Genomic DNA, 15,159 nt, shown 5'->3' on the forward strand with positions numbered 1-15,159 from the left:
CCTGTGGACGGTCCAGGACTCGAGATGGCGCAGCGCCCGCTTGTAAAGCCGCAACACCTTCTGCTGGTGGGTCAGGTAGGCGGTCGGCGCCGAGAAGGCCATGATCACCGATCACCTTCAGGGGCCGCGAGGGCTCCCGGGAAAGCGGAGGTCGGGCGCTGGAAGGGCGGGCCGAGCGCCGGAAGGGCGGGGCCGCACGTCCGCTTCCGCTTCCGCCGGGGAGGAGTCGGGTCAGCAGTCATGAGTCGATTTAAATTCGTCGGTAAGACTGTCTTTCCTTCTTCCCTAGCTTTCTGTCCTGCCGGCACCTCGTTCCCTGCAACAGAAGGAGCTAGAATTTGAGCGCCCGGTTTTATTTTGTTTTGTCTTTTCTACGAACGTAGAGATACTGTCTGCTGAACCTGTGTCCGGTCCCTTTCACCTGCATCGTATCACCTGCACAGATGTATGCTTCGCCTTGCTTGCCTGTCTTGCTTGTCTCTCTACATGTTCTTAGGTCGAGTCGAGTACGACTCGTAGCGACCCTATGAACAACTGATCTGAACCCTGTCCTATCCTGTGCCATCCTCACAATCTCTGACATCCTTGAGCCCTTAGCAGCAGTCACTGTGTCAGGCCACCTGGTTGGGAATCTTCCTTTCACCCTCCACCCTTGCAAGCATCATTGGCCCTCTCCAAGGCATAGCTTCACCTAGCAACGTGCCCAGAGATTGTATTATGCAGTTTTATCACCTTTGCCCCTAAGACAGCACCCTGTCCAAGACATCTGTGTTCTCTTAGCAGTCCATGGGATAGTCCGTTCTCTCCTTCAACACCACCGCTTAAAGGCATCAGTTCTTCTGTCTTCCTTATTCATTGTCCAGCTCTAAGTTGCACAGCGAGGGATCTAAAAGACCATGGCCTGAATTAGCTGCATTTTAATCCTCAAAATAACTTCCTAATTTGGAGCACTCCCTGGCTGCAGACTTTCTCTACTATCATAATGATGCCTGTAGGTCCGGTGTTGAGAATTACTGTTTCTTTATGCTGAGGTGCAATCCATAATGAAAGCGGTAGTCTCTGATCTTTTGCAGCAAGTGCTTCAAGTCCTCCTCGTTTTCAGCAAGCAAGATTGTGTCATTTTAATGTTTATTATTGCTTATAATGCAAAATGGTGTGTATATTAGTATTTTCTGACTCCTTGTGCACGCCCCTGTCCTCCTTTTTTTAGTGACACTGTGCTAATCATCCCCTTATTCTGTTGCCTTTCCCTTCACCCATCTTAATATGTAACAATCATCTAGTCACTGAAAGGAAAGAGGAAAGAAAAACCAGTAAACAAGAGCTCCTGGGCTTGTTGAGGGTTCAAAGTGCCACTAATGAAAAGGGGTGTCTGCATGTTCCTTGAATTAGGTGCTTGCTTGCTAAAATTGACAAGCTGTACAGTGATAATTTTTGCTCCAACTCACATAATTTGGGCATGCTTCTGAGAAGGACCAGTCCTGGGAGAAGGACATCATGTTGGGAACGGTGGAGTGTAAGCACAAGAGAGGAAGACCCTGAATGAAATGGCCTGACACAGTGACTGTGGCAGTGGGGGTAGGAGTCAGAGATAGCGAGATTGGCTCAAGATAGAATCACTGTGAGTCACAGTCGACTTGACAGCACATAACAACACCACCACCAATGTTGAAGGAGCTCTGGTGGCCTAGTGGTAATGAGTTGCGCCGACAACCTAAAGGGATATGCTATGAATCCCAACAGCTGCTCTCCAGGACAAAGATGGGCAGTGTCCTTCCCATGTAATTTATTGCCTGTGTTGTTTCACCATCCTCACAACTTCAGCTGTGGTACATAACAGTTGTCTAGAGTACAACTACCTGGCCACCTGAGTGGAAGATATCCATATTTATTCCCATTCCATAAAAAGGTGGCCCTACAGAGTGGAAATTATTCAACAGTATCCCTGATACCACATACACAAGCCAACTCCTGCTACAGATTATAAAAAATGACTGGACAGAGAACCATCAGAAATAGAAGGTAGGTTTAAAAGAACCAGTGGCACTGGAGACATTATCGCCAATGTCAGATGGATCTTGGCTGAAAGCAAAGAGTACCAAAGGAATGTCTATCTGTTTCATTGTCTATACAATGGCATTTGACTGTGTAGATCACAACAAATTGTGGCAAACCTTGAGGAGAATGGGAATCCCAGAAAACACTATTGTGTTTATGCAAAACCTGTACTTGGTCCTTGAAGTAGTCCTCAGAACAGAGCCAGGTAATAATACATGGTTCAAAATCGAGAAAAGAGTTCATTAGGGATGCATTCTGTCTCCACACCTTTTCAGTCTATGTGCAGAACAGATCATTCGAGAAGCTGGGCTTTATGAGGAGGAATGTAGCATCAGGATCAACAACCTAAGTTATGCAGATGACAAAACTTTGTTTACTGAAACTGAGGAGGACCTGAAGTGTTTGCTGCAGAATCCATATCTTCAATATGGAATGAAGATTGACATCAAGAAGGCAAACATTCTCACCACTGGGCCAATTGGCAGCATTATGATAGATAGAAAAGAGATTGAGGTTAACAGTTTCAGCTTGCTCAGCTCCACAGTCAACACTATTGGCATCAGCAGTCAGGAAAGCAATAGACAGATTGCATTGGGGAAATTTGCTGTCAAGGACATCTCCAAAGTGCTAAAGAGTAATGATGTCAGTCTAGGGACTAAGGTACACCTGATCCAGGCCATAGTCTCTTCACAGTTACATGCTGTGCATCAGAGAGCTGGACAGGGACTAAGGATAACAGAAGAATCAGTGCCTTTGAGTTGTGCTAGAGAAGAGTATTAACATACCATGTATTGCCTAGAGAACAAACAGGTCTGTATTAGAGAGAGTGAAACCAAGTTTAGAGGCTAAGATTCCCACCCCACCCCCTTTTTATTTGTTGTGTACCATCAAGTACGATCTGACTGAAGCAGGAGGAGATTGCCCTTCCTTCTCCAGCAGAGCATCTGGTAAATTCGAATCGCATGCCTTTGGGATTGCAGTGCAGTTTCTTGCCACTAGGCCATCAGAACTCCCTTTGAGAGGCTGATTTTGACACTCTGTCTCCTATACTTTGGGCACCGGGCCAGGAGTAACCAGTCCTTGGAGAAAGACATCCTGCTTGGAAGGGTGGAGGAACAGCACAGGAGAGGAAGATCCTGTGTGAGATGGGTAACTAGGTTAATGGGGGTAGGCGTGTCAGAATCAGTGAGACCCGCTCAGGATAGGGCAGGTCCTTTACCGGGGACCGCCCTCTTCTGACCACACAGCCAAAGTATGTAAGATGAAGACTCAGCATCAGTGTTTCTGTGGAGCTCTACAGCTTTGTTAGGGTTTTTGTTTGTTTTGGAGGGGTGAGGGTTTGGTTTTGGTTTTTTTTGCAGTTTGGTATACTTCACCAATACCGTGATTCAAAGTTATCAGTTGTTCTTCAGCCTTCCTAATTACTTGTCCAACTTCCACATGCATAGAATATAACTGAAAACCAGCACAGCTTGATCTTAAAAGGACATCTTTTCAGCGAGCTACAGAGGTCCTTGGCAGCACATTCTCCCCATGGAACATGTCTTTTGATTTCTTGACGGCTGCTGTCTTGTGTGTTGATTGTGGTCCGAGGAAAATGAAATCATTAGTAACTAGCCTTTCTCCACCATGACGTTGCCCACTAGTCCAGTAGTAAGGATTTTTGTTTTCTTTAAGATGACATGGAATCTGTACCAAAAGCTCTAGTTTATGATGTTTGATAAAATGTCTTCCTACTTCCACAAGCATGGTTGTGTCATCTGTATAACACAGGTGGTTGATGAATCTTCCTCCAGTACTGATGTCTCATTCTTCTTTTGTCCAACTTCTTCGCTTATTTGCTTGATTGAGTAAGATGGATGAAAAGATGGAGCCCTGATGCATACCTGTCTTGGTTATAAACCAGGCTATATCCTCTTGTTCTGGTCAAGCAGTTGTTTCTTGTACTTGTACAGGTTCCACCTGAACACAATTAAGTATTCTTTAATTCCTTGCTTGCCAGTATTATCCAAATTTATTATAATCTACAGTGAAATACCTTTGCATAGTCAATAAAACACAAGTATGAGTCTTTCTGGTATTCTTTGCTTTCAACCAAGAGCCCTCCTCTACAACCTTTTCTGAATCCAGTTTAATTTCTGACAGTTCCTTATTGATATGTTGCCTCAACAATTTTTTATTAATATTAGCAAGATTTTACTTGTATGTGATATTAGTTACACTATAATTACCTCATTCTGTTGGATTACTTTTTTTTAAAAAAAAAAAAAGAGAGAGAATAGGCAAAAGTATAGATCTCTTGGCCTAGAAGTTGTTTTCCAGAATTTCTTAGCATGGACACGTGAACCTGTCCAGGTTTCTGTTTGTTAAAACACCTCAGTTGATACTTCATTAGCTCCTGAAGTCTTATATTTTGTTGACACCTTCAGTGCAGCCTGGCCTTCCTTCTTCAGTACCATTGGTTCTTGGTTATATGGTGTTTCTGGGAATAGTTCAGCGTCGACCATTTCTTTTTGGACAATGATTATATGTATTGTAAATGTATAATGATTTATATGTATTTTAAATGTATAGTCATTTCAATGATTATATGTATGGAGCTTATTGGTAAGGAGTTGTGGTACCAACCCAAAGACATGCAGTTCAAATCCATCAGCTGCTTCATGGAAGAAGGATGGGAAATCTCATCTACTAGTGTAATCTACAGCCTCTGAAAAGCCTCGGGAGGATCAGCTGTAAGTCGATTCTTACCCGACAGTATATACAAGAACATTATCTTCTTTCAGTGCTTCCTGTGTTGTTCAATAAATTTCCCATTGAATCTTTTTCAGTTTTTTAAATTTTGTGTCGGTTTGCTCACCAAGTTCATATACATTGTGTTTCACATTATTCTTCATTCATACTGTGTTTCATACACTCATTCCCATGCATTACATTTTCTAAAAATCAATCTCCATTGGTGGAAAAGTGGAATGGTGTATGGTCAAGAGGCCCTGCAGTACAGGAGCGAGAACTTGTTTAGAGGAAATGGACACAAATCACACAAACTCCAGGAAAAGAAGGTATTTCGCACTGAACCTCATAGCTAACATGAAACAGCATGTGCGCCAGAGGAAATGGAACTTTTCTACCTGATTGAGGAATATGCTCCATCCAGACCATAATGTCAGAAAACAGCCAACAGTTTTAAGTCAGAGAAGGGTTCTTACAAAATAGAGAAGAAAACAGTGTCTGAGCGAGCGCAGGATGTCCTAACGCTCATGACTCCTCTTGCCCAGAGATGAATGAAGAACGTGACCTCTTGTAACCTATGATACACAGAAGTTCCACGTACATTTTCCTTCCTGGGGTATTTTGGTAAGCTGCTCTCTCCTGTACGTGCTGGTGTTGGGGCAGGGACTTGAATGACTGTAAAACAGAAGGAAGTGCATTGCCAACACAGTGCTATGTTGATTGGCTATTGTGTAATGTTGATTGGCTATTGTGTAATTATTTGCATTACTGGTAAAACTTTTTTGTCTCTTTGGGCTTCTGTACAGTGAGATAAGGCCTGTTAAGTATATTTACAGTTTCCTGTTGTTGTTGGGAAGGTATAATGTTCTGGATTAGATAATATTTATGTGACTATTTTCTCCCTATCTCATGCATACTTGGAAAGTTCAGTGAAAGGGGAAGACCCTCAATGAGATGGTTTGACACAGTGACTGCTCGATTGGCTCATGTGTGTCAGAGAAGATGAGGATGGCACAGGCCTGTTCTGTGTTCTTGAGATCACTATGAGTCCTACTCTACTAGTGGCACCTAACAATAACATCCCACCTATCCTAGCCCAGACCCCACTAGGACATGGATTTTGATCAATATTATGAGGCACATATAATATTGATCAAAATCCATTGTACCTGGCAAAAACCTAACTCAGTAGTTCAGCGTACATTCCATCAGGGGGAAAAAAAGCATATTTATCTCGGGAATCTTATAAACAAAAGGAAGTAGGTTAAGTTCAGTGTAACTCAGGGCATGAGGATTGGCCCACATCTAGAAGATCTAAGAGAAATGACATCTTTGAGATCGGCCCCTCAGTTGCCCATTAGGGTTGAAGCAAGGATATAGACTGGCTTCAGAAACTGAGCTGCAAGGGTCCTCTTCCATCTATTTTAAAATAGGAACCAGAAGGGCAGGTATGGCTGCAGTAGTCAGAGAAAGTAGTGTCCCCAAACCCTGTGTGTCAAAGTGTATATTTTGCTGTGTTGTTGTTCCGTGCCATCGAGTCGCCTGCCACTCATAGTGACCCTATGTACAACAGCCCTAAACCCTGCTCCATCCTGTGCCAATCTTACTGTCTCTGACACATCTACCCCCATTACTCCAGTCACGGAATCAATCCATCTCATCAAGGATCTTCCTCTCCTGTGCTGTCCCTCTACCCTCCCAAGCATGGCGTCCCTCTCCAAGGACTGATCCCGTCTTGCAGCATGTCCAAAGTATGTCAGACGAAGCTTCAGAATCCTTGCCTCCAGGGAGCAGCCTGGCATCACCTTCTCCAGGACAAACTTGTTTATTCTCTTAGCAGTCCATGGTATATTCCGTTCTCTTCCCCAATACCGCAGCTCAAAGGCATCAACTCTGTCCCTAGTACATTCACAAAATCAAATGATAAAATATTTTCTACTGGCTCTATGTTGAAATGATAGTGTTTTAATATATCCAGTTAAAGTCTAACATTTTTAAATATAAAATGAAGATTATAAAGCTCTAACTTCTGCTTGCTTTTCCATTCCCTCTGTTTTTTACTTTGACTCCAAAAAGGTTGCTTTGGACACATTCTGACCTCTGCTGAACAAAGGGAAAGTGAGTAAGAAAAGATGACCCATTTCTGTGGTGCTGGCCTTCACCAGGGTCAGGTGACAGCAGACTGAACCTCACAGGATAGGGGGATAGTTTATGCAAAAAGACCATCAGTTTTGTTTTTTCTTTTCTTTGCCCTGTCAGTACTGTCCTTAACTTGAAAAAGAAGCCAGGTGATAATTTCCCCTAAACCCCTGCATTGCGTTTGTAGTATTGAATGATGTTTGTGTGGAAATAGTGCTCTTACAGGGGCTGAATTGTGGCTTCATCCCGCCTCGCATCTCTCTGGTCACGTGTGCTGTTGCTGTTTTCTGCATTATGCCTTTCTCTTCCTGTTTCAAATGCCTGGAATACTCATACTCCATCCCCCATCTCTTAACTTGCCCCAGCTCTCGTTCCTCCTTCAAGATTCAGCTGAATATTGGAGCAGCTCATTCCTGGAAGCAACTCAGGGGAATTCGAGTAAAAATAGACCACAGCACCAGTGTTTCCTGCTATTACATACTTGTCTTTCTGGCAGTCCTACAGGGAATTTCTTGAGCGCAGGAATTAGAGCTTATTCAAAGGACTGCAGCAAAGGGCTCAAGTGTGTCATAGACGATGAGGGAGGCATCAGAGAGGGCACAGTTCAGATCTGTTGTTCATAGGGGCATATGAGTCATACTCAACTCAAATGCACTTAACAACAACAGCAGAAGACGTCATACTTGGAACGGTGGAGATCTGCAAAAGAGAAAGACCTCCAACGAGATGGAATGACATAGTGTCTATAAAAGTGGGCTCAAGTGTGTCAGAGTTGATAAGGATGGCACAGAAAAGACAGGGTTCGTATCTGTTGTTTATAGGGTCGCTGTGAGTTGTACTCGATTCGATGGCACCCAGGTACCCAGCTTGGTAGTGAGCAGATGGAAGTTACATGCTGTCAGGTCGGTTCTAACCTATTAGTAACCCTGTCTTGTGTTCAACAAAATGTTACATCACAGACTCGGTCTGCAGCATCTTTATGATCTCTGCTCTGCTTGAGTCTTCTGTGCAGACACACGTCAGCCTTCTTGTTGAGGGTCTTCCTCTCGCTCTCTCATCCTCCACTTCACAGGCATGGTGTCCTCGGGGACTGCATTCTCATGGTACCTTGTCCAGTATATGTGGGATGAAGTTCCATCATCTTCACTTCTAAGGAGCATTTTAACTGCATTTGTCCCAAGACAGGTCTGTTTGGTTTTCTGGCAGTTGATGCTATTTTCAGTCTTCTTTGCAGACACCATAATTCATGCATTGACTTTTCTTCCTTATTCATTATCCAGTTTTCACATACATGTAAAGTGATTGAAAATACAATACTGTTGCTTGGGTCAGGCACACCTTAGTGCTCTAAATGACACCTTTCCTCTAATGCTTTAAAGATGCCTTTTGCAGCTGGTCGACTTTATAACTGCTACTTCTACAGGTGTTGATTGTGGGTCCAAGTAGAATGAAATCCTTAACAAAGTCTGGTTACTGTAATGTTGTTAGTTGGTCCAGCTGTGAGGATCTCTGTCTTCTTTTTATTGAATCATAAGACATCCAGAAGACTAGTATTCGATCTTCATCAAATGCTTCAAGTGCTCTTCACTTTTAGCAAGCGAAGGAAAAAGAAATTTGTGTCATCTGCATAATGCAAGTTGTTGTTGAGTCTTCTCCAGTCCTCATGTCACATTCTTCTTCATATAGTCTAGTGTCTTAGATTATTTCCTCTGCGTAAACATTGGATAAAGATAGTAAAAGATTACAACCTTGACTCACATATTTCCTGATCACACACTTAGTGCCACGTGGACACAATTAAGTGGTCTGGAATTCCCATCATTTGCATGTTAATTCATAATTCATTATGACCTGCACAGCTAAATGCCTTTGCATAGTGGTTAAAACAGGTAGTCATCTTGCTGGTGTTTTGTACTTCCACCAACATCCATCTGACATTAACAATGATATCTTCTCCTGAATCCAGCTTAAGTATCTAGTATTTCTCTGTTACAGGTGCAAATAATTTTTAAATTATCTTCAACAAGATTTTACTTGTATATGTGATAGGAAAACAAACAGATTCGCCCTGGAAAGGGTTAAATCGGGTGACTCCTTGGAGGCAAGGGTTCTGAGGCTCTGTCTAACATACTTTGGACATGTTGTAAGGAGAGACCGGTCCTTAGAGAGGGACATCATGCTTGGGAGGGTGGAGGGACGGCGCAGGAGAGGAAGGCCCTCTATGAGGTGGATTGATTCAGTGACTGGGATAATTCGGATGGGAGTGTCAGAGACAGTGCGATTGGCACAGGACAGAGTGGAGTTTAGGGCTGTTGTACATAGGGTCGCTATGAGTCGCAAGCAACTCGATGGCACATAACAACAACAACAACGTGATACTAGTGATAATGTTTGACAGTTTTCCACTTTTCTTTGAAAGGAGCACAAGCATGATTTAAAATTAAGAAAGGTATGCTTCAGGGTTGTATCCTTTCTCCATACTATTCAGTCTGTGTACTGAACAAATCATTTGAGAAACTGAACTGTATGAAGAAGAATGCAGAACTCATCAACAACCTGTGTTATGTGGATGACACAAAAATGAAGAGGACTTTAAACACTTGCTACAGAAGATCAAAGACTAGTTTCCAGTATGTCTCAACATCAAGAAAACAAAAATTCTCACCATTTGACCAATAGGCAGCATCATGATAGATGGAGGAAAGATTGAAGTTGTCAATCGATTTCATCTTACTTGGACCCCAGTCAACTCCCTTGTTACCAGCAGTCAGGAGATCAGGAGACATACAGCATTAGGAAAGTCTGCAGTCAGAGGTCTCTTAGATTACTCTTTAGATTACTAAGGAATAATATCACTCCGAATATAAAGGTGCACCTGATTCAGACAGTGGTCTTTGAAATAATTTACAGTGCATCTGAGTGCAGAACAGTGAATAAGGAGGCAAGAGAATTGATGCCTTGGAGCTGTGGTGTTGAAGAAGGGTTTTGAATATCCCATGGACTTCCAAAAGAATACAAAGATATATCTTAGAGACTGTAAAGCCAGAATGTTCCTTCGAGACAAGGATGGCGAAGCTTCATTTCTCATACTTTGGACATGTAGCTAAGCAAGGCTGTTCATTGGAGAGGGACATCAGCTTAGAAAGACAGGATGGGGGCGGTCAGTGTAGGAAAGACAGGCCCTCAGTGAGATGGATTGACATGGTGACTTCAGCAATGGGCTTGAGTGTTTTGGAGATGGTGAGGATGGCCAGGATAGGGCAGGGTTCAGATTGACTGTTTATAGTCTGTGAGTCATACCCAACTTGACAGCACCTAACACAGCAACATACTCAAGGTTTTCCGTTGGCTCTTGTGAGCTCATTTTCCTTTTCTTCAACTTGCATATAAGCAGTTTGTAGGTAGTTCCACAATTGACCCTCTCCTTATTCTAATTGATGTTACTGAGCTTCTCCACTGGCTCCTTCCTCAGGTGGCATCAGTTAGAGTCCTGTGCATTCCATCCGGCATAGTCTGTGTGTGTAGTCACCAGCATGTTGTTGACAAAAGGTGCTTGCACTGAACAAATGGCAAATATCACGTGATCTCCAGCATCCTTTCTGTCACCACTGCAAACTAATGATCCCTCTTCTTTGTTTCTAGTTTTTTAATTCCTATCACCAGTAATCATCAACTCATCTTTATTATATGGTTGATCAATTTTAGGCTGCAGCTGTTAGTAGAAATTCTCCATTTCTTAATCTCTGCTTTAGTGGAGCAAAGGTGGAGCTAAATTTGAATACTAATTATATTAACTGATCTTCCTTGTATTTATATGGATATTTGCCTGTGTGATATTTGCAGTGTACTTCTGAATAGATCTTAAAACGTTCTTTTTTGCTCTTTGTCATTCCTTATATAGTAGACCACGATTATCCAATTCACACTGGACAATCTCAGTCCGTTTCAGTTCAGTCATGCCTAGGATATCAATCTTTATGCATTCTATTTCATATTTTACTACTTCCAGGGTTGGATGTTATTTGAATAAGTGACTGAGTGAATGTATAAGTAAAAAAAAAATGTAGTAACAGAGATTTTATTTTTTTAAATAGAGATTTCAAATTCAGGCTATTAATGATTAATTATTGTATGTTTTGCTTTCCACAGATATTGGTATCAACTTGACAGATCCCATGTTCAGAGGAATTTATAGAGGGGTTCAAAAACATCCAGGTACTTTGTTATTATTATTATTATAATAATTTCTTATAAAGACAATTTCCTGCCTCAAAAAAGATTATAAAAAGCATAAATTCATTTGTACAATTTAAATGCTAAAGGAATTATTGTGCATTCTGGATAAAATGTAAGCTATATTTTTTAAATGAGATGTTTAACCTATTAACCCATGGTCCTAAACCTAGCTAAAGTACCTGTTCTGGCAGTGTTAGATAAACCCTTCACCTCACCTAGCACTCATTCACTCATTACCATCAAGTCAGAATGAACTCACAGCTAACTCCAACAGGTTGTCAGAGGCAGGTTGTAAGTCACATAGGAGGAGATTGTCCATCTTTTTCTCCAGGAGAAGCTGGTGGACATGAACCAGCACCCTTTGGGTTGACAATGTAACTCCTTACCCACTAGGCCACAAAAGCTCCCTCGCCGTATCCATGTTGTTATTGTTTTATACCATCAAGTTGGAACAAACCCAGAGCTGACCTTCTGATGCATTTTCAGAGGCAGTAAATCACACAGAAGGAGAAGGCCCATCTTTCTCTCTTGAAGCTGCTGATGGACTCGAATGTGTAGCAAAGCGTTATATAGCCTTATGAGGAAGAAAGACCTGGCAGTTGTCTTCTGAAAATGGCCCAGGGAAATCCTGGGGATCACAACAGTCACCCTTCAGTCTGCCGTGTTTTGAGTTACCCTGTGTCAGGGACCTTGCTCAGGAACAATATAGCCATATGCACAAAAAGACAAAGAGTAGTTCATGCTTGTTTAATAAGTTTAACCAATAAAACACTTGCCTAAGGAGCAGAAAATGTGACACGGGGCCACAGGGCCATGAATCTCTCCCCGAAAGGGCCAGCGGTGGTGAAAATAGCAGATAAAGAGCCCATAGCCCAGCTCCATGGTACCTCCCGAGCCACAGCAGCAGCAAGAGGTTCGTTCATCCATTGTTGACCCACAGACTCACAGATGTGGTACTGGGCAAGAATGAAGTTTATTAGGGAAGTAAGCTGGAGAGTATGGGAGGTAAAGAATATCACCGAGTACAAATCCAGACTTCATCCCAAGTTCCCAGGCACAATTTCTCAATTAGCCCAAGCACCAGTTTCAGTTCAGCAAGCAGCTTTTCCTTCCATCCTCAAAGGCAAGAACAGCAAAACCTTTTAACTGTGGCTAACACAAATGCAGGAAGGGAATGTATCAGGGATGTGTCCTGTCTCCACATCTTTTCAATACATATGCAGAACAGATCACTCAGGAGGAATGTGACATCAGGATTGGAGGAAGTCTCATCCACAACCTACATCATGCAGATGATAGAACCTTGCTTGCTTAAACTGAGGAGGACCTGAAGTGCTTGCTGCAGAAGATCAAAGACTGTAGACTTCAATATGGATTGAAGCTCAACATCAAGAAGACAATGATTCTCACCACTGGGCCAATTGGCAGCACCATGATGGATGAAGAAGAGAATGAGATTGTTAACAGTTAAAGCTTGCTCTGTTCCACAATCAACACTTTTGGCACCAGCAGTCCTGAAATCAAGAGATGAATAGCATTAGGTAAATCTGCTGTCAGGAACTTTTCCAGAATGGTGAAAAGCAACAATGTCAGTCTGGACACTAAGGTGTGCCTGATCCAGGACATGGTCTTTGCAGTTACTTGCTATACATCAGAAAGGGGGATAATGACTAAGGATGATAGAAAAATTGATGCCTTTGAGTTGTGGTGCTGGTGAAGAGTCTTGAACATACCATGGACTGCCCAGAAAACAAATAGTTCTGTCTTAGAGAGAGTGAAACCAAGTTTCTCCTTAGAGGCTCGGATTTTGAAGCTCCATCTCACATACTCACTACCATCACCGGGGTTTTGCTACCAGGGTCTTGCTTTCATGAAGGTCTTGCTCCTGTCTCAATCAAGTCTTGACATCTCAAGTCTTGTTGGCACAAGTCTTGCTATCCAGTGTGGGAAGCACTCTTTCTTTTATCCTAGTCCCACAGCTGTTGATGATTTGCAAAACCATGTTGTTTTGCAAGACCATGTGTCTGCAATTAAGGTAGCTGGAGACCAGAGGGGGCTAACTCTCATGGCTAAAAGAAAGCCTCCTTTTAGGCTAACATCGCAACATTATAGCACATAATACAATAATTATTAACAGTTGAACTTGGTATATCTAGTTTTTCAAATAGCATTTTTAGCTGGATAACACAGTAGCAAGGATTAAGGTACCCTACTCTCTTGCCTTCCTTAATCGGCTCTCCTCCCCTTTTTTGTTCCATTATACCTACTCTATATAATACCTCAGAGAAGGAAGGAAAGCTTAGCCAAAGCAAAAGGTCTTTTTATTATGACAGGGTTTAAATTTTTTTTTTTAATTTAATTTTATTATTTTGTGTGTATGTACCGTCAAATTGGATCTGACTAGAACAGGAGGAGATTGCCCCTCCCTCTCCAGCAGAGTATCTGGTGGATTTGAACTGCGCACCTCTGGGTTTACAGTGCAGTTTCTTGCCACTAGGCCACCAGAGCTCCCTTATGACAGTTTATTTTAAAGGCTGATTTTGGCAGCTGAACGATGAATAAGCAGGAAGCAATGATGGCAGGAAGTTCTTCTGTAAACTCATCTGTGAATGCGGTCTTGGACAATTGACTGTCATTGTGTAAATGCAAACAGGAAAGCTCAGTTTTGTGGCTCTGGATGTTGGTGAGATTGCACATTTCTCAAAGATGAGTCAGAAGCTGGTGGTCTTGTGCTTCTAGGTGAATATTTCCCTATCTTTAAAGTGGCTATTTCCCTAAATATGAAGAATGTTGAATGCCACATGAAATTAAAAAAAAAATTACCTTTCCGTATGCTTAACTTCCAGACATGTGTACTAGAGTTTGACTATATTAAAACAGGATGTTAGGACAACAAGTCTGACCTCCGCTAACTCCACAAGGGAGAAAGTCCCCTTCAACAATGTTCACAACACAGAAGTGACTTCTGTAAGATCAGACATGTCCCCACACTCCTCAAACCTACTTCATCATTTCTAACACCAACCATCCCTCTCGGGGTTTGCACTGCAGTGGCCACACAGAACTCTCAGACTACATTCATGATTATGAATGTTTCTTCGGGGAATAACAGGTTCAGTTTGAAAACAGGTTACAGTTCTTCAGGACAGCTTCTAAGATATGCTCTGTTTTAGACCAGTGTTACATGGCTTTTAGTCCTGTCAGTTATGATGTAACTTCCCCTTCCATCAGGCCTCTAGCAAGCCTAGGTGAAAGCCCTGCGTTATGGCTCCATGAGGCAACCGTTGCAGTTCAGTTCTGTGAACTCGCACAGTCTCTTCGGCTGCTCCTGTTATGTCTCTGTCTGGATCTGTCTCCATCTAGTGCAAGAACTTCTGGTCCAAAAGGACACACTTCGTCTTTCCTGGTGGTAGTAGTGAGAGTCACATTTTTTGGCCTCTTAAAACCAATCCTTTCATTTGTAGTTTGCACATACTGTTTGCATGCTCCTGCTCGAAGGTGTGATTCACTTCATTCAAAATCATTAGCATAGTCCCACCCAGCCATACGGGTTGAAACCAATGACAAATAAAGCCATTTTGAAAAATCAATCCATTGTACTACAGACTATCTGAAAAATTATATTTTGCTTTTCTTGCCTTTGTAGCACTTAATAAATTTCCAGCTTTGTGTGTGCACATGTATGTGTGTTTTTATGAAGTCTTGTTGCCTCTGTCAGTATTACTGCAGTTGATGCTGTCTAGTAAGACTGATTGTCCTATTTAATAATGTCTTTATCAAGTGCCATGAAGTCAGCTCCGACTCATAGCTGACCCTCCAGCAGGTTTTCAGAGGCTGTAAAATCGTGTGAGAGGTGATTGCCCATCCCTCTCCTGCTCTTGGTTTAACAGTTTATTCCCTTAGCACTAAGCCACCAGAGAGTGCTTAGTATTAGTTAAAGTTGCTATTTTTTGTGCAGAAGAAATTTTAAAGCTACTTTAGGAAAAATCCTTA

General features: G+C 42.3%; 2 protein-coding genes across 3 annotated transcripts in view; one reads left to right on the forward strand and one right to left on the reverse strand.

Moving 5' to 3' along the window:
* Positions 1 to 102, reverse strand: part of NDUFB9 (NADH dehydrogenase (ubiquinone) 1 beta subcomplex, 9, 22kDa) — a 6,198-nt gene extending 6,096 nt beyond the window's left edge. Inside the window, exon 1 of the mRNA XM_006879303.1 lies at positions 4 to 102. Within this exon, the coding sequence (XP_006879365.1) occupies positions 4 to 102 (99 nt within the window). The remainder of the gene's footprint in view (positions 1 to 3) is intronic.
* Positions 103 to 234: 132 nt separating this feature from the next.
* The window catches only part of TATDN1 (TatD DNase domain containing 1), a 38,980-nt gene continuing 24,055 nt past the window's right edge, over positions 235 to 15,159 (forward strand). Inside the window, exon 1 of one of the 2 annotated variants that reach the window (XM_006879304.1) lies at positions 235 to 262. Coding sequence is in view for 1 of the 2 variants with exons in the window: in XM_006879305.1 (XP_006879367.1) it covers positions 11,106 to 11,145 (40 nt within the window). In the remaining variant the exon portion in view is untranslated. Of the gene's footprint in view, positions 263 to 11,084; positions 11,146 to 15,159 lie in introns of those variants that run through there. The other variant, XM_006879305.1, reaches the window with a different exon arrangement.

The sequence above is a fragment of the Elephantulus edwardii genome, unplaced genomic scaffold (genome assembly GCF_000299155.1).
Source record: "Elephantulus edwardii isolate Elephantulus edwardi_28Jun2011 unplaced genomic scaffold, EleEdw1.0 scaffold00003, whole genome shotgun sequence".
NCBI classification, from domain to species: domain Eukaryota; kingdom Metazoa; phylum Chordata; class Mammalia; order Macroscelidea; family Macroscelididae; genus Elephantulus; species Elephantulus edwardii.